General features: G+C 33.4%; 5 protein-coding genes and 1 long non-coding RNA gene across 14 annotated transcripts; 3 read left to right on the top strand and 3 right to left on the bottom strand.

The window, feature by feature from the left end:
• On the top strand, window positions 762–5609 carry LOC105171707 (electron transfer flavoprotein subunit beta, mitochondrial). 2 transcript variants are annotated; one of them, XM_011092909.2, is made up of 7 exons: window positions 762–912; window positions 1995–2145; window positions 2323–2404; window positions 2492–2776; window positions 3556–3636; window positions 4145–4239; window positions 5179–5609. In XM_011092909.2, exons 2-7 carry the CDS (start codon window positions 2072–2074, stop codon window positions 5402–5404), a joined length of 843 nt encoding a protein of 280 aa, XP_011091211.1. In that variant the 5' UTR covers window positions 762–912; window positions 1995–2071; the 3' UTR covers window positions 5405–5609. The 2 variants fall into 2 exon arrangements, with proteins under 2 accessions (XP_011091211.1, XP_011091212.1); XM_011092910.2 differs by lacking the exon at window positions 1995–2145 and having other exon boundaries at window positions 764–912.
• LOC105171706 (transcription factor bHLH104) lies at window positions 6523–10223 on the top strand. 2 transcript variants are annotated; one of them, XM_011092908.2, is made up of 6 exons: window positions 6523–6727; window positions 6837–6979; window positions 7442–7525; window positions 8266–8343; window positions 8637–8799; window positions 9585–10223. In XM_011092908.2, exons 2-6 carry the CDS (start codon window positions 6849–6851, stop codon window positions 9831–9833), a joined length of 705 nt encoding a protein of 234 aa, XP_011091210.1. In that variant the 5' UTR covers window positions 6523–6727; window positions 6837–6848; the 3' UTR covers window positions 9834–10223. The 2 variants fall into 2 exon arrangements, with proteins under 2 accessions (XP_011091210.1, XP_011091209.1); XM_011092907.2 differs by having other exon boundaries at window positions 6523–6979.
• LOC105171705 (WAT1-related protein At4g08300-like) lies at window positions 11678–14240 on the bottom strand. The gene is made up of 7 exons (XM_011092906.2): window positions 13613–14240; window positions 13464–13526; window positions 13271–13387; window positions 12963–13197; window positions 12450–12608; window positions 12220–12371; window positions 11678–12134 (listed from the first exon to the last, which is right to left on the bottom strand). Exons 1-7 carry the CDS (start codon window positions 13810–13812, stop codon window positions 11984–11986), a joined length of 1077 nt encoding a protein of 358 aa, XP_011091208.1. The 5' UTR covers window positions 13813–14240; the 3' UTR covers window positions 11678–11983.
• Window positions 12540–14541, top strand: LOC110012704. The gene is made up of 3 exons (XR_002287912.1): window positions 12540–12629; window positions 12997–13203; window positions 14315–14541. It is a non-coding gene; the product is annotated as an uncharacterized LOC110012704 (long non-coding RNA).
• On the bottom strand, window positions 18486–20912 carry LOC105171703 (CASP-like protein 5B3). 7 transcript variants are annotated; one of them, XM_020697329.1, is made up of 4 exons: window positions 20510–20912; window positions 20111–20240; window positions 18970–19090; window positions 18486–18850 (listed from the first exon to the last, which is right to left on the bottom strand). In XM_020697329.1, the coding sequence occupies exons 1-4, from the start codon at window positions 20565–20567 to the stop codon at window positions 18656–18658; spliced, it is 504 nt and encodes a 167-aa protein (XP_020552988.1). In that variant the 5' UTR covers window positions 20568–20912; the 3' UTR covers window positions 18486–18655. The 7 variants fall into 7 exon arrangements, with proteins under 7 accessions (XP_020552988.1, XP_020552987.1, XP_011091202.1 ...); XM_020697328.1 differs by having other exon boundaries at window positions 18958–19090; window positions 20510–20910; XM_011092900.2 differs by having other exon boundaries at window positions 18958–19090; window positions 20095–20268; window positions 20499–20903.
• LOC105171702 (protein NLP6) lies at window positions 22466–25740 on the bottom strand. Its single transcript, XM_011092897.2, has 5 exons — window positions 25221–25740; window positions 24613–25118; window positions 24345–24416; window positions 23187–24075; window positions 22466–23039 (listed from the first exon to the last, which is right to left on the bottom strand). The coding sequence occupies exons 1-5, from the start codon at window positions 25447–25449 to the stop codon at window positions 22612–22614; spliced, it is 2124 nt and encodes a 707-aa protein (XP_011091199.1). The 5' UTR covers window positions 25450–25740; the 3' UTR covers window positions 22466–22611.

Raw genomic sequence — 26327 nt, 5'->3', positions numbered from 1 at the left:
TCAATAACTTAGTAAATTATAATATTTTTATAATTAAAATTATTATTTAATATGATATATATAACTTTATGTTATATTTTAATATATATTTGTATTACGTTAATATTTTTTAAATTGACAAGTAATTCACTTATGATTCTTTATTATTTATAAATTTATGTCAAAATTTAGTAATTCTTATGAATTAATCTAAAAATCATAATAATAATAATAACAAAAATAATAATAATGATGATGATAATGGTTGAACAATTTTAATTATTATTTTTATTAGATATATAATGAGATTAAAAAGTTTAATCAATAATTACGATATCTTAAAATTCGGGCACCCGATTCATTACGAAATTTAAATATATACAAGATTGTGTCTATTAGATCATATCAGATAGTATGATTTAAAATCATATGATCTGATTCAACGATACACCGTCTTGAATTATACTCTTATGTTTCGAGTACGATATCTCGACATCCATATATCCAATAAGTCTAAAACTTTACCAAATGTATAATTCTGTAAGTTTTATCATATCTAACGGTCTGATCTGAATTTTGATAGGTCGATTAACCTATGTTGTTCAACAATGTAATATGATAGTTACATCAATGTTATACTAACATCTTAATAATAATAATAATAATATAATAATAATAATAATAATAATATAATAATAATAATAATAATAATAATAATAATACCAAAAGTCAAAAACTCTTTCTCTTTCTTTTCCTCGTTTCTTCTTTCTTTTTCTTTCTCTCTCTCTCTCTCTCTCTCTCTCTCTTCGTATCTCCATTCTTTCCCCTCTCTTATTTCTTCCCCAAACCCATCTCTTAGAACCCTAGCCCCCAAATTCACGGCAACAAGAAAGGCAAGTCGACAATGAGGACAACGACGAGTGCGGCTTCCAGGTAATCCTTCTGTTGATCAATTGCTCGCATCGTAGTTGCATCAGATGACATATTTGTGCCTGTTGGTGGATATTGTTTTCAATTGTTTTGGCAAGTACTACAGTGGAAATATATTATATGTCTCTGTTCTTCAATTAGTGCTTGTTAATTCATAGATTTTTCGAGCTTTGTGTCAAATAAATGGAATGAGTTCTGTTCCTGTACCTGTTCAGTTCGAGCTCGAGCTCGAGAAATCGAGCTCGAAGCTCAAGAATGCAGTGTCGAGCTCGAGTTCGACTCGTTGCCAAGCCTACTTAGGAATGTCAAATATAATTTCTCAAGTTATAGAGTTCTATACATAATTACACGATTATAATTTTGGTGAAATTATTTAAAAAATATGAAAAAAAGAAAAATTAGAGATTTAAAATAAATATGGAAGTGTTAAAAAAATAAGTGGCACTGCAGTTTAAAAACGCGGTGCCACAATTTTCATAAAAAAAAAAATTATTTTACATTTCACCGGGATCAGTGACAGCAGTGAAATGTAATTTTTTTTTCCCAAAAATTATGAACCGCGGTGCCACTTATTTTTTTAACACTTCCATATCCACTTCAAATCTCTAAGTTTTCTTTTTTTTTTTTTTCATATTTTTTAAGTAATTTCACCTATAATTTTTCCCCTCTGAAATCACTGCTCCATATTTCTTGCCTTACAAATTTTCATATTTTTAATAAATTTATAATTATATTTATTTTTATATCTCATCTCACTCCAAATTTTTTCTTTCACGAACTTCTTTCTTTCTTATTCGTTCACACTATGATTATTTTTCTTACAGATATATAGAATTTTTTTTATTTGGATCTGGTTCGGTTGAACCAATCGAATCACAACACTTTTTTTAAATTATACACTAATTATATGACAAGTGTATTATACTTATCATGTGATTGATTCAAATTTGACTGAACCGAGTTCGAGCAAGAATTTCTCCATATATATATATATATTTTTCTTTTTTTTTCTATACACTCTTGGAGACCACCCGCGGCGACAACTAATTTGATAAATGAAATTTCGCATATACAAACATTGCTAGAGTTGTCAAACAGCCTTGAACCCATGATTTGAAGATATGGCCCATACCGATAATCAATAAACTGGAATTATGACTACATGGGACATTTGGGCTGGACCGATTTATGGTGCGTCCTAATCCGACCCCCAAACAAGGCTTCTCGTTTATGCACGTAAGCTTCCTACTCCACTTGATTCTTGCAAACATTTTTTAACCAGACACTCAAACGGGTTCTCGTCATAACAAATCACTGTTTAATTGTCATTTTGACCTGAAACCATATAAAGTAAAACCTCTATAAATTTATAGGGTATTAATTTATAGAAGTTTTATTCTAATCATCTTTCAGAGAGACAGCAAGCATGAGGATCATGGTAGCTATCAAACGGGTCATCGATTACGCCGTCAAAATCCGGGTCAAGCCCGACAAGGTAGGTAACAAGGCCTGAAACGCAAGAAAAGGGATTTTATTTTCAGAAGAAAGAATGCCAGTTTAAAATGGTTTTGATTTGCTTCAGAGTGGTGTGGAGACCTCGAATGTAAAGATGTCGATGAACCCCTTTTGCGAGATAGCATTAGAAGAGGCACTCCGGATTAAGGAGTCGGGCCGGGCCTCTGAGGTGGTGGCTGTCAGTGTGGGCCCTGCTCAATGTGTTGATACTCTCCGAACTGGGCTCGCTATGGGTGCTGATCGGGCAATTCACGTGGAGTTCCCGGGCACCCTTTACCCTCTTTCCATTGCCAAGATTCTTAAAGCTCTTGTTGATGCTGAGAAGCCCGGCCTTCTTCTTCTTGGGAAACAGGTAAAGTTTTTCTTTTGATGGTCTTTTTGTATATAGATTATATGTGAATAATATATCCTTTTCTAATTGATATGTGGTGTCTTGTGGGAAATATGATATATCACTTGGGGTTTGATTCTTATTTGACTTAATGAACTGGGCTCAGTTGAATTCCGATGACTCTTGTTTTTATCTTGTGTTTATGGAAGATATTGAAGATTGGAACTTTTGTGGTCAGTGAGATTTGGGATTGATGATTAGTAGTTCTATGACTTGAGGCTTCATGGTGTTCTTTTTCTAGCTTCATGTTCCTTTGGAGATGATGAGAAAGCTAAAATTTGTACTAGCAATTAAAGGTAGGAGAATTTAATGAGGTGATTTGATGTTATAAAGTTGCGAAAGAATGTAACTTTGATCATTTTGGCTGATTATGAGACAGTTGAAGGTCTGATATATAAGAGAAACGAAGTTACCTGATTTGTTGGGTGAATTTTGCATAAATCAATGGACTACTGACCCAAATTCATGACTTGAAGCTTGAATGTTTGTTATACATTAGTATATGTCTTGCACAATGCCATAACACTCGTTTTCACGGAAGACCGCAGAATTTTGAGATAATGCATGATTTTCATGGTACCCTTTCCTTTGAGAATATCTTTGATTTCAGTCTAGTAGTTTGGATATATTTATGATGGAGAACTCAAATGGATAGCAAATATATGTTGTACTTATGAAGTGTTCCTCGCTTCTCAAAGATTTCTGCCTCAGAATGCCATTTGATGTTCGGATTTGGGCAGGCTATTGATGATGACTGCAACCAGACAGGCCAAATGATTGCAGGGCTTCTTAAATGGCCGCAAGGAACCTTTGCCTCCAAGGTTAGCTTCGTACCTCACAAGTTTGTAATGAGGCAGATCATCTTGAAAATGATCGAATGATGCTAAGCTGTAGTTGCGACATTTTTAATATTTGACATGACCAATTCAAATTTGGTATTTGTGATTTTTCAACCCCTTTTTTCATTAGTGAAGAGAACTACAAGATGTGATGCTGCATGTTGTTTTGTCCTTTATTTTCATTGTCGTCTTGTAGCACTATTCCTTTTCTCCTGAAATCTCGAGATGTTATTTGTCTGATTGTTTCCAGCTCATTCATATCTTACATATTACCTTAGCAATAATGTCATAATTTTAAATTCTAAGAGTTGATTGAAGCATTTATCAGACTTCTAGCATATGTTTATGGTGTTTATCACATGTGCTGAAGAATACTCCTTTATAATTTTCCTGAAAGTATCTCCCTCTTTCTGTTGAGTTAATACCACAGACCTTTATATATTTCTGTGATTGTCTTACTTCTGAATGTTCTGATAAGTGCTTCTGTTAGGTTGTACTTGACGAAGAAAATAAAGTAGCAACAGTGGACAGAGAGGTTGACGGTGGCCTCGAGACATTGTGTTTGGACTTGCCTGCCGTAATCACGTAAAGCCTCTGATTCTTCTTTTCTTTTATATGGTTTTCTTCTCACCTGACATATGATCCATGACCATAGATTGGTCTAACTTTCATGATTTCTCGCTTTTTCAATTTTACGGGGAAGGGGCTCGTTGTTTCGAGTTTAATTAGAATCCACTGTTCTAGGCCCTCTTTAGGCTCTGAAACTAGTTGTTAATGCTTTACCAACATGTGTCGAGAAAAGCGCAGTTGCTTTGCTAAGGCAAGGAGTCCTTGTTGGACTCTGGAACATGTCGTAAGTTGGCAACTTCACAGTCCTCAGTTATCCACAACTCTTGGCATTCCAGATACTTGAAAACCTGCTGAATTTAAAATCAAAGATTGATATTCATGGAATCACTGTGTTCCAGTGAAAACTACATTACCCAACAAGAATCTTATTAAGATGGACGGCAAGAAGACATCCTTATATGTCATGAATGCTCAAATTGGTTTACTGGAGCAGGAAGTTCAAGATTTAGATAGCATTGCTTATATGGCTTCCACTGCAATTGATTTAATGGGAAGAGCCAAAACTTAAAGTGGAAAGAATTACTTTGGTTTCTTGATTTTCTAATATTCTTGAAGTAGGTGCTATAGGTAATAAAGATGTTGACGAATAACTAAAATAATTAGGTGATCACAACATTATCAAGCATGCCTATGGTTTAGACTCATTACTTACTCACACATGTTGACGGTATATCCATTACTTACAGGCTTAGGAATGCATGTGTGTTCTGATATATGCTATAAAATAGCTGCTGGAGACAAACCATTGTCAACCGGTTCTTTGCTCGACAGTTGGTCTTAAAATATAGTGTCTAAACATGTAGTTGAGGAAGTTGTTGGGTTCCATCCCGTTTCTACCATAGTATGTTCATGTCTTATGCTGACAACTCCTGGTTCATTCTGTCGTCTTTGCAGCACCGATTTGAGACTGAACCAGCCCCGATATGCGAGTCTTCCAAACATCATGAAAGCAAAATCGAAGGTGATAAAGAAACTCACTCCCCAGGATTTGAACATCGAAATCAGATCTGACTTGGAGGTTGTTCAAGTAACAGATCCCCCAAAGAGAAAAGCAGGTGTGATACTCTCTTCAGTAGACGAACTGATCGACAAGTTAAAGAATGAAGCCCGAGTTCTTTGACTATGTAAACTCACCAAGTATCAGTGCCTTAACAATTGTTCAGCAATTGATGTACAAGAATAACATGGATTTCTTGTCAGTAATTATCAAAGTGTCCAGTTGAAGATTAACCTGTGGGCGGGGTGAAGGCCATGTTTGTACAAGTAACATTTTGAGCATGATGCAAGATTTCCATTGCTTGTAGATTTCTCCTTTCTTTCCTTAACACGTCCCTTGGTTCTTGGAAAGGTTAGTGTCCTGAAAACAGATAGACGACCATCAAAGATTCCTTCTCAAGTTTGTCTGACAACTGACGTTCACTACTTTTAACTGTTTTAAATGCTGAATTGACTTTCTGGGCATCTAACAAATAGAAAACCAAATATGTGAAAATGAGTTCTTGTAGCTGATACATTCTTCCTTGGTGGAATATATCGAGTAATTAGATAATATATATATATATATATCTTATTTATTTAAAATAAGAGATATTTGACTGTATAAAATACGGAGTGCAGCATAAATTTAATCATGAAAATGGTGAAAAGATTTGTACTGATAGTTTCTATTGTAAAGTTGACCAGTTCTGGGGGGCAAAAAGTTAAATTAATTTTCTTATCAAACTTATTTTCTATTGTTGATTGAAGTATATAGTATATATATTTATATATTATTGACGTGTTTCATGAAAAGATAATTTTTTCCTTATACCATACTGATATATATATAATTCCACAGAAAAATACTTGGGTTATTCTCTTATTACACATAGATAGTCATGATATACAAAATTAATTACTCTCTGAACAACTGATTTACGTCTATACAATTTTTAACTTGATTGTTGAAATATTTAGTTTTATTAGTACACCCAATTATTTTATTTATTGATATGTCATTTATTATTTTCACATTAATATTTAATATTTTATTCTGACCTCAAATTAATTTTAGAATAGGAGGGTTTATGCTCTTTTAACGTTCTTTTTCAATCTCAAATTTTAATTTTAATTATTTTTAGAATGGCCTCGATCTCGTACTCGACCCGATTATGATGCATAATTATCTTGAAATTTGTTATTTAATAACTCATTACCATGTATGGGAATTTTTCAATAGGACAAGAATGAGTAGAACACGCGAATAAACAAAGAGGCGAAAACATCTCATCACATCAAAAGGGAGGAGGGGAGCGAGTGAGTGAGTGAGTGAGGAGGCATCCAATCTCTCTAACATCTTTTCAACAAATATTATATGCGGCGAGTGATGTTGCAACTTGCGGTTTTTGATAGCCAATAATTGACCCTCTCTCCTCTACGTTTCCAATTCTCACTGACCCTCCCCGTAATTTTCACCTTCAAATCGCTGTCTTGTCCATCGTCATTTGAATCTGAAATAAGTCTACCAGTTTTCGTTCTCATTCTTTTTCTTGCTTCCTTGTTTGGTTTTGAAGTTCGATTGGAGGATGGATAACCATCACATGGATTCGTTCGACGAGAGCTGCTGCTGGTCGGATTTAATTGATTACAGCGGCCTACTGGACGACGTTGCGCCTGTGGCGGAGCTTTACTGGAACCCTCAGCCGCCGTCACAAAAGTGAGTGACGGAAATGATGTTATTTGATTTAATTAGTTCTTTTTCTAGTTACTCATGTTTGGTCGCGGTTGTTTTATACAGGAGGTGGGGATTTCAACTACTTAATCTGTTTTGGATTTCAAAATTAGGAGGAAAATAGAATAGAATTTAGTATGTTTTTTCCTCTTTGGTATGCTCCGTTTTCACCTTGTATTGTAGCTGAAAAGCTTGAATTTTGAACATATACAGCTATAAAAGGCGACATTTTTCCAAGTTTGAAGGAGTTTGTTTTTGTCCATTTATTTTGATAAAGGTTGATCTGTGAGTCTGCAACACAAATTACAACGACGCAGGAAACTTTTTATTTCTATCTCGTTTGACTTTTTCTTAGAAAAAATTATGGTGCAATTTGACAAAGAATGTGGATTACTTCCAAAACTTTTAAAAAGAATGTTGTTGAAATGTTTGATCATGCTATTGTAGTATTGGTGCGGCAGTGGATGTCTCACATAGCGGAACTACGTCACAAGTCAGTGAAAGCGGAGAAAGGGAATGTCCAAGAAAGAGGTAATTACTGAAATATTCTTGAGGATGGGATCTTTTGGTGTTTTATTTGTTAAGAAGGCTGAGGTTATCCTTTGAAAGCTGAACGGGAAAAACATTTTGAAGATATTGAAAATCTCAACATGCAGCCTTTAGTATGAATGAATGCCTTGAATAGGTCTTAAACCTCAGACATGTCGTAGAGAAGAAAGAGAAAAGCAAATATGACACCACTTCGAATTACACACTATTTTCCACTCTGTACTTTCTACTCTCTGCAGGATATCGAATTAGTTGAACTATTCAAGTAATATGGCTAGAAGCATCCACTTCCCTTTGGACCAATAATTGTGGAAATAATTTCTTTTACATGATAAAAAAATGATCATGATAATAAATTCCAGGCCGCTTGTACAGAAAATGCTACAATGTTTGGGTACTAGGGTCTACATGCAGACATCCCTGCTTCATACTTGCAGTATTTTTTATATGTTAAACTCAGTAGCATTCATATTTGTTATGTTAAAATGATTATCAGTAGCATTCCAAATTCAGAAGCCTACCTGAACTGAAGAATGTAATATATACTTCAGGCGTAAAATCATGTATATACTTGAGTTCCATTTCCCAGGATAGATCAACATGAGGTCATTGAATTTGAGTAATTAAGATGAAAATATAGCTTTTAGTGCTTAAGTATCTGAAGCTCAACAACAAAACAAAAATTTATTATTTCCTTTTTCTTTGTCTGTTGTGTTCAACAGGGGTCGCAGTGATCCATGTGGTGGAATAGGAACGAAAGCATGCCGTGAGAGAATCAGGAGAGAAAAACTGAATGACAAGTGGGTCTCTCTTTGATTCTTTTAATCACTTTCCACTTTTGTCATTTTATGTGTGGGTACAAAATACTTACATCTTTGTTCGGTGAAGAATTGTAGTAATCCCTGTCAGTGCTCTTCTGAGATAGTTCTTCTTTAACGTTTTCTTTTTCACTTAATTATATTTCATTGCAACAAAGTGGGAAATCTAATGTGCTATGAATATTCAAAACATGCTAGGGACTACAATTATAAACTGAGATGCAGTATACATACAACAATATTTTCGTTGATATAATATTTCGTCCTTCATGCAGATTCTCAGAACTGTCTGCTGTTTTGGAACCTGGTAGACCTGTGAAAACTGATAAATTGGCCATACTCAGTGATGCCATCAGAATTCTAAATCAGCTAAAAACTGAATCACAGGAGTACACAGAAATGAACGAAAGGCTTTTGGAAGAGATAAAAAATTTGAAGGTTAGACTGGACATTTATGAAGCATTGCAGAACTCTGTATCCCTTCTTAACTTATTTCCTCAGGCAACACAATGCATATTTAACAGACTGGTTTCCAGACTGTCCTGTTTTGGTTTAAAATGACCATTCTATTATTGGTTTAAAATTCCTTATTCTTGCTGAAGGACCTTATCAGGCTTGCTTTGCATGCACAATTGTTATGAGTTTTTCTATGAATTGCTTACAGTTTTCTCCAAATGAAGTTATGGTGATGCGGCCAGATATTGATATTTTGTGAGACAACTTTTTTGGGGACACTTTTCTTTCCTTTAATTTTCTTTACAAATCTGGCGAAAATGAATGGTTGCCTTTCCAGCATTAAGGCAGAATGTAGGCCACAGTGATTAGTACGAACACTCCTTGTGGGACTTGCTGAGTTTGTTTACTTAATGCCTTCAAACTTTTATCTGTGATACCTTTCACCCCCATGAGAATGGTGAAACAGAGAACCAATGCCTCAGGTTTTAATATGGAGTACTCAATCATGACTGTAGTGATCCTCTAGAGAAAGAAAATACCCATGCTACATATTTTGATGTGCTGCATTTTTTTTGTGGTCATTGTGGAACATGTTCTAATATGGAATTCTCTGAAATAGTGTTTTTTTTTTGACACTTTGATATCCTGCTCAATTTCACTCCGGAATCCATGTGTAAAGAAAAAAACTTGGAATATGAATTCAGCTTTATGTTAATTTTACATAAACTAGTTAGTCTCTCCTCCAATCCTTTTTAATTCTAAAACAGGCTGAGAAGAATGAACTTCGTCAAGAAAAATTGATGCTTAGGGCAGATAAGGAAAGGATGGAGCAGCAGTTGAAAATCATAAGTGTTCCTCCTACTGGGTTCATACCAACACATCCTCCAGTATATCAGGCTGAGGTAAACAAGGTGCCAATGTTTCCCAGCTATGGATTTGTTCCAATGTGGCAGTATTTACCACCGTCTGCCCGTGATACTTCTCAAGATCATGAGCTCAGGCCTCCTGCTGCTTGATATGTGCACCAGTTGCTGCTTTTGGAGAAGATCTATCTTGCAATTGAGAAATGTTTCACCACACATGTTTGTAAATAACAAGTAGATGTCAGTTGATCGATTTTTGAATCAGGTTGTTCCGTTGTTGTCTGCCATCTTTGCATAAGTTCAGTATTTTAGACAAATGGAATGATCTTGATTTTAAAGACAATGGATTACATTTTAGCTGTCCTGTGTCCAGTCTTATCATTCCATGACAAGTTTGTAGTCGTCTTTTTTCCTTCCTACTCTAATGGTGTTGATGGTGGGGCCACCTGTTAGTTTTCTTTTGTTGATGTCACTGCAAAAGAGCTAATAATTTGTTGGTATTGAAAGATTTTTATGTCAGAAGTTCCAATAAATGTTTCTATATTGGCACTGCGAAGGAATTATTTCAGAAGTTTCATTATATGTTAAGAAACATTGACAGCGTGCAAAAGGGGCTAGTGCTGCCATTTACATCAAATTAAAATCTAGACTTCATATGTAACATTTTGTATGTTGAAAACAACTTTGTCATCATAAACCATTGCAAGGATTACTGGCAGAAGTGCTAAGGAATTTCAACTGGGATACTCAGAGGCTTTGAGGAACCGGTGCCTTTTATGCATACAGTTCGAAGATTGTATCTTTCAGATGAGGTATGTATTTGCCCTTTACTAAGACATGATAGTGTAGTTACAATGAACTCTTTCTTGTTATATTTCTTTTTACCTTGTTATGATACAGGAAAACATTGTATAGGTATGTATTCACCCTTTTGTTTTGTTTTTCATTTACAAATTTTCAGTTTGCAGTGGGAAATGTGTCTTTAACTTTGTATAGGTTTCATTTGAAAATAAGAATATATTTGGATTAGTTGACACGATTGTCTTTTATGTTGTTAGGGGTGTTAAAATTAATATATTTTTAGCTTCAATGAAAATGATATTTTTATATTTTAGTATTAGTGGTGTCAAATTAGATACACTTTTATTGGGTTAAATACACTTTACCCCTCAACTAAACTCCAAGTCGATGCACCCCTCTAAACTAGTATATGTAACATTTGCTCTCCTTGATTAAATTATTGGGACTAAAATACCCCTTATGCATGCCACATATATTTATTTGTTCCTAATATATTTTAAATATTTTGATTAATATCAAATTATTTTTTACTTCGAACAAAAGTTACCCTTAATTGAAATGCAGTAAGATTGATGAATAACTTGAGCGTTATAGATCAAATTAAAGCAATAAATTAGTATGAAATATACAAAACAAATACTAATCATGAAGAATATGTTTTATTCATTTGAATTAAAAAATAAGGTATTAACTTAATAATCAAATGGGACTTGGGTTTCGTGGCAAATGGATAAATGTATTTGATTAACTTAGATAAGAAAAATGAAAAATTGAAGAATGTTGAACATTTGCGAAATAATGAATAAATACATTTTTGTTCTAATTTTTGTAAAAGACATGTATTTTAAAATGGAAATGTAATTATTCATCTTTATCTAATTTAAATTTCAAAAATTAATAATAGCTTTTTACAATCGAGATTCTTGTTTTCTAGTTGAGTAATTAGTTAATTTTTTGTCTTTGAAGTTTCAATTACCTAAGCTGTTAATTACTTTTTTATTAAAATAAAAATATATTTGCTTAGTTAAGCAATATTTTATGTTGAATTTAAGATGAAATTTTAGAACATATTTGTGCTCTTTATATATATATGTGTAAGGGCAATTTTATCCAAATATTTAGTCCACGGAGGTTAAGTGATACAATTATTAGTTCATGAGCCTAAATGACACATGTGATATAATTGAAGGGGGTGGTAAAGTGTATTTAACCTCTTTCTATTTCCAGTAAAAACACGTATGAAAAAACATGTTTTTACTTTCATCACTGTTTCAAAAAGTGAACATGAAACCAAACAAGTATATACATGATTTAAAAACCATTGGCCAGATTTTGAACCACATCCGTCACTTTGAATTCAACTGTTTGATAGAGCTTCATGGTCATTTTCTTTCTCCAGGCATGATTACTTTGTTTTTCTTGTTTCTCTTTTCAACTGAGCATGTTTGAGCTCATCCTCTATAGATTTGCTGATTTTGTGCACTAAGCTACATCAGGAACATCTAAGGTTCTTCTTTCAAAGCATTTTCATCTGGGGGAAGTATCATGGTCTTTGGATCTTCCTGCTCTTTCAGCTTTGTTTCTGGTTCATCATGCTCTTTTCCCCATAAGAGCAAGTAGAGTCCCATTATTACAATAACACCACCTAGTATGCTGCAAATGAGGACAGGTCATTAGAAGTATGAATGCAAATTCAGTGCCCATCAGACACTCACATAGAGGTGTATAAAATGTCTACCTTCCAACATATAGCTTTTCACCAAGGACAAAATATGCTAAAAGTGCCACTAATATTGTTGAGAGGGGATTAAACATCGTCACAAATACTGGTCCCTTTGCTTCTGTGCACCATAGTTGAACAAAGATTATTATGCCCGAGACAACTACTCCCTGTTTCATTACAATGACGAGATCAGTTCACATTTATTGATTTTTGATTGCCAATATTCGTGTATTCTTGAATCTTACACCATATAAAGTGGACCAGAGATCAATATCAAAGCCGATGGTCCATGCTGCTTTTTTATGTTGTGCAATAACTGTGTATACAGCTGATTGTGCTGCTCCAACAAGATTCATCCATGTAGTCAGTGAAAGCTGTGCTGGATATCGTTTCAAAGTGTACGCCTGCAATATTTTCTTGATTTGGTAAGTTTACTATCATTTCTACAAGCTTACAATTGTTCCAATGAAAATCCTTGCATTATATATTTCTTTAATTCACTACTATGCCGTTAGTATACCGTTACATTATTTGATCAGGAAAAGAAAATTTAATCATGTTAAAGTTCTAGTTGATTCATCCATCAGCTATAAACTCCAATCCAACCTAGGAACCTCTATATTTTGTTTCCTCTTATATTATTGTTAATCAAACCCACGCTTCATATTTACACACTCTTTTATGCTCCACTATGCCAATTTATATATATATATATGAAGTAGATGGTACTCAAAGTAGGTAGGATTTCGTGATAATACCTGCATAATGTACCATGCTGACCATGTGATGCAGCTTGCAACCGCAAGAATGGAGCCTTGCAACCAGTTCTTGTGGACAGCTGTTGTGCTTCCTTTTATATGAATGATTCCATGTCCTATGTTTTGTAAAGCGGGTCCCTTGTACAATGTCATCGTCATAACACCAGCCAACGAGATTGCAGTTCCTAGGATTTTTGCAATCCCACGAGGGCTTCGGACGTTTACAATCTCCATTCTGCACGTAAGTGAATGTTGTCTCATTTTGGCACTATCTCTATAAAGCATTTAGCCTCTAAAACATGTATTACCTGAGTATGACAGCCAGAATAAATGTCAAGGAAGCTATTGTATTCACCATGCATGCTACTAGTGTTGATGAGGTGAATTTCAAGCTTGTGAAGTACATATTTATTGTTAAACTCACCCTGGAACCATTGAGTGTTATTAGTTGCATCGTCAATCTATTTCTCATAAACATACGACTGACGATTTTGAGCTTACCCAAGAAGAGAAAGAACAAAAATCTCCAGGAACAGTGCCCATGTTAGCTTTGGACGAATTCTTCTGCGTTTTGTCAGAAAGATATATTTAATATATTTGCAGGAGATACTATTGGCAGAAATGATTAAGAAGATGTTGAATTAGTTTACCTTTCCATAAAATATGCAAAAGGTAGCATTGTTATACCAGCCACAATATGTCGATAGGTGACATAGACGGAAGGATTCATCCCGTGGTTGAAGGAAGCCTCTGTTATGATATACATGAAAGTATAGCCGATTTGAGTCAGAACCATAAGAATATGAGGTTTGAAACCCAGGTAAAAGACTGTAAATGAGCCTCCCTTCATTGCTGCTGAAAAACTCTCGTCTTACTTCAGGTTCTACACTTGTACTCTTGCTGGCCCATCACCATAATATAGGAGGAGAAAAGTGGCAGGATTTGATTCTTGGTGCACATTATTGGTATCATGTTCTTCATCATAGTTCCATTTAGTAGCAGAAGACATAACAGTACCCCAGCATGAGATCAGAACCAAATTGGTGAATGGGAGAAAAAGCAGATATGCTTTTTGCACTTTTGTGAGTCGAAATATGTAAATGACATAATATGACGTGTTTAGACCGGATATTGATAGATTTCAAATTTGTTTTGATATGGAATCAGTTTGAAATCTTTCTGTAAATCACTACGCGACATGCAAATTCTTCCATTCAGATATATCTGTAGGGAATATACATATGGTGCAATTGATTTATTTAAAGACGGGTTTCTGTAATTTTTCAATTCATGGTAATTTCATTTCATGTTTGTTACCATGTTTTCTGGTTTGACTGTTGTGTCTCGATCAGAAGGATTGTGCTTTCGGAAATCTGAGAATTGCACGAGAAATTGTCAGCTGAACCTTCCTGCAAAAAAGCATGAAATGTAACGTGGTTGTTGGGGACTGTCCGAAGCGGTATAGTGCGCGAAGAACGTATTTGAAAAATTCCAATACTGTATAAAGATGGTATGCGCATTATTTTAATTCTCATTTGTATAATCAATTTTCTCTTTCTTTAATAGAAGCATTCATAGCTATTCCTTTCTTGTCATTTTCTCTTGTAGTCATATCTACATTTCTACGCTTTGGACTAATAGTTGAGAAAATTGGTTTAATTACTAAAAAATGAAAAAGAAAAAGAAAAACTAAATAATATATATTATTTTATTAGACATATAAGATTCGGGGTCCAACTTGTTAGCATTAGTGTCATGTGATGGTGGATAATAGAATAATGAAAAAGGATAACAGTGGATTAATAATTTCAGATGATAATTTAAAAAAATAATAAAAAGTTAAATCATACAATTAAATTTTCCCTTGAAAGTAGCGACAAGAATTCATGCTTTGACATCATAATAATTTCAAATAAAAAGATAATTATAGAATAATATTTACTTTAGCAAAGTTTTTTTTTTTTTTTTAACCCTATAAAATAAATGAAACCATAAATTTAAGTGTTTTAGAGGAAGAATATTCCAATTACTTAACGTCTTTTCTTGCCAATCAATAGTCCCTTTCTGAAAATTGATTCCTGAGATATTTATATACATGAGATGGTTATGAAATTACAGTCCGTTTGGTTCAAGTAAGAAGAAATGAAAATTAAAAAAAAAAAAAGAGAAAGTGAAAAAGACAGAGGCAGGGAAAGAATTTAAGATATTTGGTAAATACTTTCTTTTGTTTGATATAAAAAAATAGATTGAGATGATTTTTTTTTTTAATTTTACTAAATAACTACTTCTCTTTGTTTTATATTAAAAAAGAAACAAGTTATATTAAGATAATTTTAGTATATAAAAGAACTTAAAAATCACATTAGTAAAAATATACATCAAACAAGAACAAAAATATTTTTCATTGATAAAAATATTGATCTATATAAGTAACAAGCATTTATTTTAAATTACTTAGTTTAAATAAAATAAAAATTACTATCAATGATTGGCGATGTAATAGTTTTCTCGACGATTTTATTATCTTTTCTAAAAAATTATGTTCGATATTATCAGTGGTAAGAAAAAAAGAATTAGAGAAAAATAATATATATGAAATAAATAAAAATAAAATATGTACTTTTTCGTCTTTTTGAACTTTAGATTTTCACTTTTTCGCTAAATTTTGAATGACAACGAAATTGGACACTCGAGCAGTTCCATATACATCCAGTTTTACTTTCTCCCAATTATTCTCCATAACTAAACACTAAACTTTTTCTTGTATATTTGTTTTTACTTTCATTTTTTTTATACATCCACTTTTTGGGAGTGCCGGCAAAAACTTCTACTTTTAAAAAAGTATTTTTTGTAGAAAAAGTTGAAAGTTGTAACAGAATCAAAAGTGGTAGTGTTTGTAAGAAAATAAAAAACAGACAAAAGCTAAATTGGATAGTGTTTGGGGAAAAATCACTTCTAAAATAACTAATTTAACAATACTTTCACTAAGTAATATAATTGTTGATTCATACACAATAATTAAACTTGCAAGAATGAAAAAATATTACTCTATTAATTAATTATAGCCATTTAATTTATATTTTTATGATAAGTGAATAATATAAATTAGACAAAATAGCGAATAAAATATAAAAATTATAAAATATTTAATATGTGAAAGCGTAATTTTGATTACTGTTAAATCATTTGAATTATTTAAAAATTTTAATATCAATTTTAAATATGAAAATTTTAAAATAAATAAAAATCCGTAAAATTGAATTAGGATTATTATAATAAGGGTAAAGTAGTAAAAATTAAAGTTGAATTTAATTACAGAAAAAGCTAAAGCAGCTAGAAGCACCCCCGAGGTGCTTTTAGCTTTTCACCTAAAAACGTTTTTTTTAACAGATTTAAAAGCATAAGTTGGCATTTCAAACATTTCAAAAATATTTTTTTAAAACCAGAAGCTGAAAATTACTTTTCTGAAACTCATGCAAGTACTCCCTTCATACAAATTTTAAATATATGTTAAATTGTGTAGCTCACAATGTTCATGAGGTGAAGAATAAGATGCTAAAGCAACGATGTTATGGTAATCTATATACCCTTAAGAATTTGTTCTTCCTGGTGACCCTTTTCATTTCTTGCAATATTATAAATATTAACTTTTTTCCAATATTATAAATCCTAACCTTTTTTTTTTTTTTAATTTAATGATTTAAAAGAACCTATCTCTTTTCTTGATTTTAAAGATATTTAATTTCTTTCCCACAACAAAAGGCATATTCTTAGTGTGGTTCTATTGATAAGTCAGTTCCAAAAATTATAGGGTTAATTACATCAAAGCCCCCTTTTAAAAAAATATGATATTATACTTTTTTTTAAGAAAAAATTAAAATTATAGTTTTATCTCATTCGAGAACTCTCTGTTTCTAATTTTATCCATTTCGTTAAGACTTGGACGAAAAATATTGACTTCAGCAAGAAAATTACATAACCTTACAATGTTGTCCCCCATTTTACATTCCATATGATATATTGACAAAAACACCCTAGTACTTTTTTTGTACTTATAATGAGATAAATGCAATATATATACAAAAAAAAACTAGTCATTTTGTCAATAACTTAAACAAAATGTAGTGCGATGCATAAAAATAGAAATTCATATATTTATTTTATTGATGTGCAAATTCAGGACTTTGCGGAAAAAGAATATGATTTCATATTCTCAAAGGATCTAATAAAATAACCTAAATTTATATTATATGTTTTGTGGAATTCAGATATGAACTAAAGTATATCGTGGCTGTCCATATTCGGCCGATTCCGAGAACCACTACATAGAATTCCATTATAGCATATATAATGAGATTTATTGACAAAAATGATATAACAGTGGAACTAGTGGCCATTACAGCCTCACTTTTTGTAATTTAGTCCCACACCTCATTTTTCCTTTTTGTATATATAAATATATATTTAAGATTATAATTACATGATTACATCTAAATTTATTAATAAACGAGTATTATCCTATTCAGATTCATACCCAAAAAAATCCATTATCTTTTATTTTTGTACCATGCCCTTACCCGACCATTTGAATAGGGTACGGGGTAGAGTATGATCTTATACCCGTTGAATAGCGTGCGGTTATGGGTACAAAATATTTCATTTTAGGTATGGGTAGGATTTTATTTACCCATTTACATGCCTATAAATCACACCAATTGAAGTTGTAACTGAAACTCACATAAAGTGAAATAAATACCCACATATTTGGAGGAACTAAAAAACCATGATATCGAACTTGTTCATAGAACCTTAGTATTAATCACTAAATTAATTGAATACATTTATTCACTCTTATTAATTACTTTTTACATTATATCCGCAATATAATATGATAAAAACTAATTAAAAAATACAAGTATCGAAAATGGTTTCTAGCATTGCCTCCATTACCTGGTGGAATTGACTTGAAAATGCGTTGTTGGAATGATTGCAGGCTTCTTTATTATCCTTTCTGCTTGTGTTTTACTTTCCTTCATCATAATGGTTAAAAATGTTGACTTGTATATGCAGCATTGATCTTATTAAAGGAGTGGAGGAAGTGATGATTTCTATGAGACCTTCTTGCTTTGGAGTTTGGAGTGAAGGTTTTAACACAGCCAATGAAATGCCAGAAGAACAACTAAAATTAAGCTTTTCCCAATGGAACATTCTTCTGTTTATGCCTACTGGTGCAAGACAACCAAACTTTGTGACAAGAAAATACCAAGAATTACGAATATGATCATGCTTTTCCAAGGGAACCTTCTTGTTTTATGCCTACCGGTGTACCGCAGCTAAGTTTGGTGCAGCGCAACTAAGTTTGTAGCGACAGTAATCTGAAATCTTTTCTTCAAATCTTTCGATCAATCCAAATAAGGTGTAACTGCTTCTTACATGCTGATACGAAAACTTTCATATTTAATCTATTCCTAAAGATTTTGAAGGGTCGCGTAGGAAACATAGGAAACATAAGTTTCTGTTCGATTGTTACTACGCGTTAGTGCAAAAACAAGATTTCTGGTGATTCAACTGTTGGTGTCTTTTGTTTCCTTATCTCTTCTTTCTATACAATTTTCGATTCAGTATTTTAGAAGTTACAAACATTGTAAGAAAATACAACTTTGGTATACATAATCGAGCAATCATTGAAAAATCTAACCTGCTGCAAGAAGCCAAAACATGATCAGGGACGAAATAGCTATAGTTATCCAACTTAAGAAAGCCAGTGCAATGGCCATCTCGTATTTTATGCATTCTTCTCCCAGACTGCAGCCTCCCAAGTCTCCAAAGTAGAGCACCGTTATGCCAGCTGAAGAAGCAGCCGCTGCAAGGGATAATGTTGCTGTGACCTGCCAAGGTGGTCGATTGAGAAAGGAAATGCAGTAAAGAGATTTGTTCTGATAGCTTTCTTTTGAGTATTAAGAGCCTGGAATTTTAAGCAGATCTATGTACTAACCCAATCTCCTACCACAAAGAGGCTGACTAGCACAGGATTGTGCAAAACCTTCTTTGTCAATAATGCGTAGGCATCCATGAAAGCCAGCCCGAAACTCCAGATGACTTGCAAACCCATTGAAGCAATCAAGAAGCTGAGAAAATGACTTGGTGTGAGGTTAATATGATGTTTCATGGTAGGTTGAACGGTACATGACATGGATTGCATTTGATACGAGACCAGCATAAGAATAAGGCAAGGTTTTAAGCGATATCCCTGTTGATTTCTTATACAAATGGAAGACGAACAGTTACCACGAATACAGAAGAAATTCTAAGATACAGTTCGAATGTGCAAGACTCAAAGAGCTGTCTAATGAAGTAAAGATTTCCAAGCTGGCATTGCAACCAAAAGCGACCAACTTTCTACTCTAGAACTGCAGCGTTAGAAAGAATATCATTTTGAAAGTTGCTCCATTTCCAATGTGCATACAATTCAACATGTTTTTAGTAGCACTTTTTACAATGGCATCCATGGCAAATATGCATAAAAGAATCACGAGCAATAAGACCAGGTATAAGATTGATGATTTCTAGCTTTCAATTCTTGGTTACATTTTCAGATTTTTTTGCTCACTAACAAAATGCTTACTGGGCTTCCCGTTATCTTAACTACTAAACTTTCTCATACATATGTCAGAGTTTTTACAAAAATGTTTCTTAAATTCATTACATCAATGTACCTCAAACCCTCTATTCAATTTCACAATGTAAGAAAGCTCTACAGAAGACACAGATATCTGAGAGTAGAACCAAGGGGGGATGTGTACATCCATATACCATTAGCATCTTTAAACTTTCACAAGCTAAATTTTAGGAGATTACTGACAGGAACCGAAATCTTTTGATGGACTGGGCGCCTGAACCCCACCCCATGTAATCCACCGGTGATCGGTGCATTTAGGTGAGTTGCGGTCACTCAGTGTAGAGGGTTCCCCTCAAAGTATTAATGTGAATCTACAGAGTCAACAAGTTAAAGATCTGTAAGGCTGACTTAATCACATTTTACCCAGACTACTCTACTGACCAATTCTTTCACACACACAGTAGCAACCAATTCTCTAAAAGATTTTGAAATACCAATAATTGTATGAAATACCAGAAAGCTGTATAACTGAAGAAGGTTTTGGTAGTGGCCATTGAAGCAATTGAACCAGCTGCAAACAAGCACTGAGCCATCCTTAGAACCAGTCCAGTCCAAGTACCAGGAGCCCCAGCAAAATTCTTCATTATATCTCTTTAAAACTGGAAAAATTCAGAATCATCCATCTGTCTGTCATCAGTCAAGCATTTCCTCAGTTTCACTCACACACACATTGCATTCCATCATTCTTGAACCAGAAAAAGAAACATTTAGCATAAAACAGAACAAGAAAATTCTTGACCGGAAAAAAAGAAGGAAAAAGCAGCTACATTCAGATTCGTGATGGTTTTGATAGGTTACCACGCATCAAAAATCAAGAAAAACGAAAAAAGTCCACAACTTTATCATCAAAATGCAACCTTTTCCTTACATAGTAGAAGCCATTTTTCTGAAGAAGAGAAAAGCCCAGAAGTTGAAAGCCGAAGCATTGATGAAAGATTGCTTCCAAGTTGCAAGAAAATGATGAAGGGTAGGGCAGCGAAGGACACGTGTAGAAGATTAAGAATGTCTAAACAATTAACTGGTACATAATTCTTGATTTTTATTGTTTATTGTTGTTGAAGATGACACCAGCCCAGCAACCTGATTTTACAATTATTACTTCCTTCAACCTAACATTAATTGTCAAACAAACAGCCTCAGCAGAATCGCAGAAGCTGAAACGTCAAGAATTTAGTATACAAGCATTGCCGGGATCGCCGTGGCGCTGTCCGCCACTTTTTGTGAAGAAATTTCTCTCAGTGGAACTCTTTTTTTTTGTTTGGGGATCATCGCTAAGAAATATTTTTAGTAATTGAATTTACTTCTGCCAAATATGGAAAAGAAATTCATTAAATAAGAGACAGATTAAAAAGAAACATGAAATTTCAGTTAGTCGTATGATTAATAACTATAAAAAGACCATATTACCTCTTCTCTTTATGCATTTTGGAAGTGTTTGTGGGACTTTTTTAAAAGCGCTTTTCAGTTTTTGAGTAGTTGAAAAATATGTTTGAAGTGTTTAAAATGTTAGTTTTTACTTTCTAAATTACTATAAAAAGTATTTTTAAATCAAAAGTTATTTTGATTTTTTTTGTAATTAAATTCAACTTTCTTTACCATACCCTTAATATAAAAGTCTAATTATGATTTTATCCTTTTAATTTATTTTTAAAATTGTTCATCTAAAATTGATATCAAAATTTTCAAATAATTTGAATAAATTGTTACTAACAGAATTTATAAGTTCACATATTTAATAATTTAAAATTTTATATATTATTTTTTATATTATTGGATAATGTTCCTATATCATAGAAAAATATAATTAAATTGCTATGATTAATGAAAAAGTATATTTTTTGGCAATCATGCAATGTTATTTATTGTGCATAAATTAATGAACAACTATATTATACAATGAAAACATCATTGAATGAAACATTTAATTTTGCATTAGTATTCAATATTTAATAATATAAATCACAAATATTTAAAAAAATTAAATATGAGATATACTAATTACAATAAAATGTATTATTTTTTGGGAAAGAATATTATTATTAATTATCAAAAGTCAAGTGTAAATATTAAACAAACATAGTTCTTTTTTTTAATGCATATGGACAAAATGGTCTTTAACTAATTAAATTTATTTTAGAAGTGATTTTTTTGCAAATAATAGCTAATTTAACTTTTATCTATTTTTTTTTTTTGCAAATACTATTCACTTTTAATTATGTTATAATTTTTAATTTTCTCTATTAGAATCACTCTTTTATATGTAGAAGTTTTCGCAAACACTCCATTTATAAAACTTCTAATTTTCTTTTTGTTTTTTTCTTTTGTATTTTCTTTTTCTTACCACTTTCTTTCTTTTTTCCCTTTTCAACTTCTTCTCTGCAGTTGAATACCGATTTCCAATTAAATTTTCTGTTTCAATTTCTATTAATATTGACATCATTTTTGTATGCATAATATGTATATATATATATATATAATAAAAGCAATGAACTATTATTTTTTAAATAGATCGACTACAATTATTAATATCAGATATTTATATCTAACAACAGCCACCAACTATGACAATTATAAACTAATAATCAGTATAAGATAACTATATCTAATTAACAACTATTATTAAAGTAAAACAATACCTACCATTAAAGTAGAATAAACTCCCACACGTTCGTAGGGTTCGAATCTATAACTTTAAAGTTATGGAGCATTATTTTCATTAATTAAATTAAATTTTATTGACAACATGTATATATTCAATGTAATACAATAATATTTAAAATAGAAATCAAGAATGCTACCATCCCACCCATCCAACCACCACGACTACCAATTCAATGCACCATGTATTTATCAAAGCAGAATTCATGTGCACAAACACAGTATAGCATTGAACAACAACTGTGTTAAAGAAACACATGACTCAACCTTAGAACAGCCAAGATTGTAATACAAGTGATAAACAACTAGGAACTATATTGATTGAACCAACATCTTGACTGCATTACTGCCTGACGACGCCAATGTCTCCATACAGAACTGCAAATCATCGTCGCATGCTAATAAAATCCACTTCCCTTCTCCATCCAAATACTTCATTCTGAAACTTGTCACATTCAACTTCAACCTCCTAGCCACTTCTTCCTCAAGCTTTTCCATCCCGGATGAAAATGGAAACTTAAACTTCATGGTATCGCCTTCAAAATCTGCCTCTACGATCATGAAACCGGAGTCTGAAGTTGGATGAAAATCGGACCTGGAAAACTGTCCTTTACGACAAGGGGAACTTTTGTTTGCCGCCCTTGTCAGAAAGAGTGACGGATTAACCTTGTTTTTCTCATTAGATGGCCACCTTGTAATATTATGGTCTCTGCATGCACGCTTCAACGTCGATCTGCTGACTGCAGTAAACAACATAAACAACATATTCTCGTCAATAAGAACGACAAACAACCATCAAGAGATCAAAACATTTAATGTGATGAAACCATGCAAGTTATAAGCATTTTCTTGGAAGTTTACACATTGCAAGAAATCTCACTACTGACCACCAAGTCCTTTTTCAGCATCTTTGAGAGATTTCCCAAAATACGGTCGCAGATCCTCATAACAGATACGAAAATTTGTTCTTTCCCGTTCTCTCTTGGATGGCCTTAATGTAGTAGCTCTTTTCGATTTTTCTGCAGCCATACTGTTCTGTTCCACACTGCAATCCATAACATCACATCCGAAGTTGAGATGACCAAATACTGAACGTAACTTCGACATATCCTCTCCATAATGCAAGGTTTCAAATTTCAGCGGATATGGAACGGAGTGGCCTAGTTTAAAAGAGTCAAATCCATTATCTTTACAAAATTCTATGGCCTTAACAGATAATTCCTCGCCAAGTAATTGTCCTGTTGCAACCTTAAAACTGTTAAGTTGCCGCTCCATTATTGTCAGAAGGAAGGATAGAAAAGACCAAGAATACCCTCCATCACTACTTCCAGGAAGGAGAAAGAACTCAAGTACATAAATATCATCTCCAGTTAAACTACTTTGCAGACATATTGCGAAAGAAACTGTTAACCTTGCTGATCGAGCATAATGAACCAGGGGATACTCAGTTATGCTGAAATTGGAAACACTCGGGCAAAAGAATGATTCACAGGTTGCTAAAATTCTCCCAACAATTCCCTTTCCTACAATTAGGCTATGGAGCTTACAGGCCTTCAAGAAGTGTGTCGTGGGGGAATTATAGTCGTCTTCATAGTCCACAAACACTTTGAATATAGCTCGTTCCATCAAGATTGTTCCCGAGTTGGGAGTATTTTCGACTTCAAGAGAATTCATGCTAGTGATCCAGGCTTGTGCCAGATGTAGTTGTGCTGATCTTTTCAACACTTCAAACATTTGCTTGATTTCATTCAGTGCGAGTTGCTGACCTCCGCGATCCTGTAAGTTGGAAACAATATAGAAGAGCTCAAGCAATTTCGTGCAACTTTAAGCAGAAAACTAACTATCGGACTCGAATGATTCAGAAACACAATACGGAGGAGACATTTTTTTCCTGGTTGATACAACCTAATTCCTGGTAGGTGATAAAGTTGTTTCAGTGACATTTAGCTCAGATGAGATGGATTATTATTCACAAGCAAGTGAAAAATATCGGAAAGCTACTTAATGTCTTCTTGAGATTGTTCGACGGATGCCATTGTGCATACCTTTTCATTCTGCAGGAGACTGGCCTCCAAACATGGCTGGTTGATGTTAAGAGTCCATCTTAGATCTGCAGTCTGCAAGAAAACAAAAGAATTTGATGGCAAAAACAGCAGGGTTAGCACGAGGAAACATCAACTTTCATATACATATAGACAACAAAAGTAAAATATGCGAATGAGAAATGGTAAAAGAAGCCTCTAAGGAGTCTGAATGGGGAGAAATTCATAAGAAGGTTAAAAAACAAAGCTGTACGGAGTTGGTAAGAAAAACCTTTAGCCCTTCCTCAACTTCATTGACAATGTTGATGTATTCCGCAGAAAACACCACAAATTCCAGGACCCCAACACAGTCCTGTCCGAGCAGGTCAAACAAGGGCAAAGCCATGTATCCCTTGATGCCACAGCTCAAAGCTTGATTCCTCAACGGATACTCTTTCGTAGAGTACAACCTCAAATCAGGGCTAGATTCAGGCAGCCCACTTTGGAAGACTCGTCCAGGGGGACCAAGCTCTGCTTCATTAGCTTCACCGTCCACTAAATAATCATGGCTCGAGCAATGCTTCCTATACCAACAGAACCCTTTACAAAGCCAATCAACAGCAAAAGGTTGGCCTGAAGTTGTTAGGAAACATCGGCCACCAGCAGTTTTAGGCGCCCAAAATTGCACGAGACAATAGTCGATGTAGCATTCAATTATTCGTTGAAGCGAACATTTGATCTTCTCTTTGATAAATGTCCCATGATTAGTCAGAGTAGAAGGGATACTCTTTGGATAACCTTGATTGATCAATCATGAAATACAAACCGATGAGCCTATGTTTATATGTTGTATGAGTCAGAAAAACAAGCTGGGAGATGAAGACAACACAGATGGCTTACAAGTGGATGAAATCGTTTGAGGGCCTTCCAATTCTTCCTGCTCCGGGCTCCAAAAGATCCATCGAAACATATGATGCTTCCGTCCCCACATTGACCAACATAGCTTAGTCTCCAGGTGTTCAGCAAAAGCAGAAATTGAATATTTTTCCTGACAGTTCTCCAATTCCCCTGGAACTATAGAGTAAATCTCTTCAGCTGCCATCATTGCTGAAAGAAACTCTGTCATCATCAACTGCCTCCGGAGTTTTTTTAATCAGCAACAAACCTGAAATTTCCTGATTGCAAAAAGAAAACAGAGATCCTGGCGGATCTTAGAGCTCAAGGACTCCAAGAGCTGTTCTTCATTATTATGCATTGGTGACTATGAGGTAGCTTTTCATATATTTCTTGAGTGGTGATCAACACACAGTAACTGAGAGTGACCTCTTATGTACTGTCGTTATATTCAAATTGTGGCAACAATTATCGCCGTCTGAGTTCATTGTATTGGAGTGCATCAGGGCAGTTTTGTCGGTAAGTGCATGCTGAAGTCAATTAACTGCTCTTAAAAGTGTGTACTGTCACTAACAATTTTCTGCCACTGAAGAGTTGTGGTTTGATTTGTATTGCAGAATTTCCAGCCAGGGCTTGATGCAAGAATGTAAAGTTTGATTCTTCAATCTTCTATTTCAAATTGACACTTCAAAAGTTCAACTAATGTTTCATTGGATAATTGTGATTTTTATCCTCGAATAAAGCTCCTTCTGCAGTTTTGATTTTCAAAGCATTCGAGATTATAGTTTTGACAAACTATAATTTTTTAATATTTTTAGTTCTTCTGTCAATAAAACCGTTTAAGTTATTGAAAGATTCGCATGAAGGAGAAAAAAATAGTCATTTTCTTTTATTTTGTTGTATTTTTTAAGTTTTGATACAATGAGTCCATTTTCCCTAAGTTTCTTCAAGTTTCAAGAGAAACAAAAAAATCAAAAAATTGAATGTGAACAACAAATGTTCTATATAATCTTAACTTTAACTTTTCTTTATTTGTTTTGTTTTTTCTAAAAAAATTCTAATTTATGGATAGAATAAATATGATAAAGCCAATATTATAAAAACAATAATATA

Source organism: Sesamum indicum, linkage group LG10 (assembly GCF_000512975.1).
Source record: "Sesamum indicum cultivar Zhongzhi No. 13 linkage group LG10, S_indicum_v1.0, whole genome shotgun sequence".
Classification (NCBI taxonomy): domain Eukaryota; kingdom Viridiplantae; phylum Streptophyta; class Magnoliopsida; order Lamiales; family Pedaliaceae; genus Sesamum; species Sesamum indicum.
The sequence above is the reverse complement of the archived record's forward strand: the minus strand, read 5'-3'. Positions and strand labels throughout refer to the sequence as shown.

What these genes read in the sequence shown, in the direction of transcription:
- LOC105171707 (XM_011092909.2), top strand. Translation starts at nt 2,072, where the DNA reads ATGGGACATTTGGGCTGGACCGATTTATGGTGCGTCCTAATCCGACCC. An exon ending in AAGGCTTCTCGTTTATGCAC is followed by an intron (nt 2,146 to 2,322) that starts GTAAGCTTCCTA and finishes ATCATCTTTCAG; the next exon opens with AGAGACAGCAAGCATGAGGA. An exon ending in AAGGAACCTTTGCCTCCAAG is followed by an intron (nt 3,637 to 4,144) that starts GTTAGCTTCGTA and finishes TGCTTCTGTTAG; the next exon opens with GTTGTACTTGACGAAGAAAA.
- LOC105171706 (XM_011092908.2), top strand. Translation starts at nt 6,849, where the DNA reads ATGGATAACCATCACATGGATTCGTTCGACGAGAGCTGCTGCTGGTCG. An exon ending in CCTCAGCCGCCGTCACAAAA is followed by an intron (nt 6,980 to 7,441) that starts GTGAGTGACGGA and finishes ATGCTATTGTAG; the next exon opens with TATTGGTGCGGCAGTGGATG. An exon ending in AGAGAAAAACTGAATGACAA is followed by an intron (nt 8,344 to 8,636) that starts GTGGGTCTCTCT and finishes TCCTTCATGCAG; the next exon opens with ATTCTCAGAACTGTCTGCTG.
- LOC105171705 (XM_011092906.2), bottom strand. Translation starts at nt 13,812, where the DNA reads ATGAAGGGAGGCTCATTTACAGTCTTTTACCTGGGTTTCAAACCTCAT. An exon ending in TTTGCATATTTTATGGAAAG is followed by an intron (nt 13,527 to 13,612) that starts GTAAACTAATTC and finishes GACAAAACGCAG; the next exon opens with AAGAATTCGTCCAAAGCTAA. An exon ending in GAAAAGCTATATGTTGGAAG is followed by an intron (nt 12,135 to 12,219) that starts GTAGACATTTTA and finishes CCTCATTTGCAG; the next exon opens with CATACTAGGTGGTGTTATTG.
- LOC105171703 (XM_020697328.1), bottom strand. Translation starts at nt 20,567, where the DNA reads ATGCTTCGGCTTTCAACTTCTGGGCTTTTCTCTTCTTCAGAAAAATGG. An exon ending in CACTACCAAAACCTTCTTCA is followed by an intron (nt 19,091 to 20,110) that starts GTTATACAGCTT and finishes TCATTTTCTCAG; the next exon opens with CTTCTTGATTGCTTCAATGG. An exon ending in TCTTTGTGGTAGGAGATTGG is followed by an intron (nt 18,851 to 18,957) that starts GTTAGTACATAG and finishes CCACCTTGGCAG; the next exon opens with GTCACAGCAACATTATCCCT.
- LOC105171702 (XM_011092897.2), bottom strand. Translation starts at nt 25,449, where the DNA reads ATGATGACAGAGTTTCTTTCAGCAATGATGGCAGCTGAAGAGATTTAC. An exon ending in TCAAACGATTTCATCCACTT is followed by an intron (nt 25,119 to 25,220) that starts GTAAGCCATCTG and finishes TGATCAATCAAG; the next exon opens with GTTATCCAAAGAGTATCCCT. An exon ending in GTCTCCTGCAGAATGAAAAG is followed by an intron (nt 24,076 to 24,344) that starts GTATGCACAATG and finishes TCCAACTTACAG; the next exon opens with GATCGCGGAGGTCAGCAACT.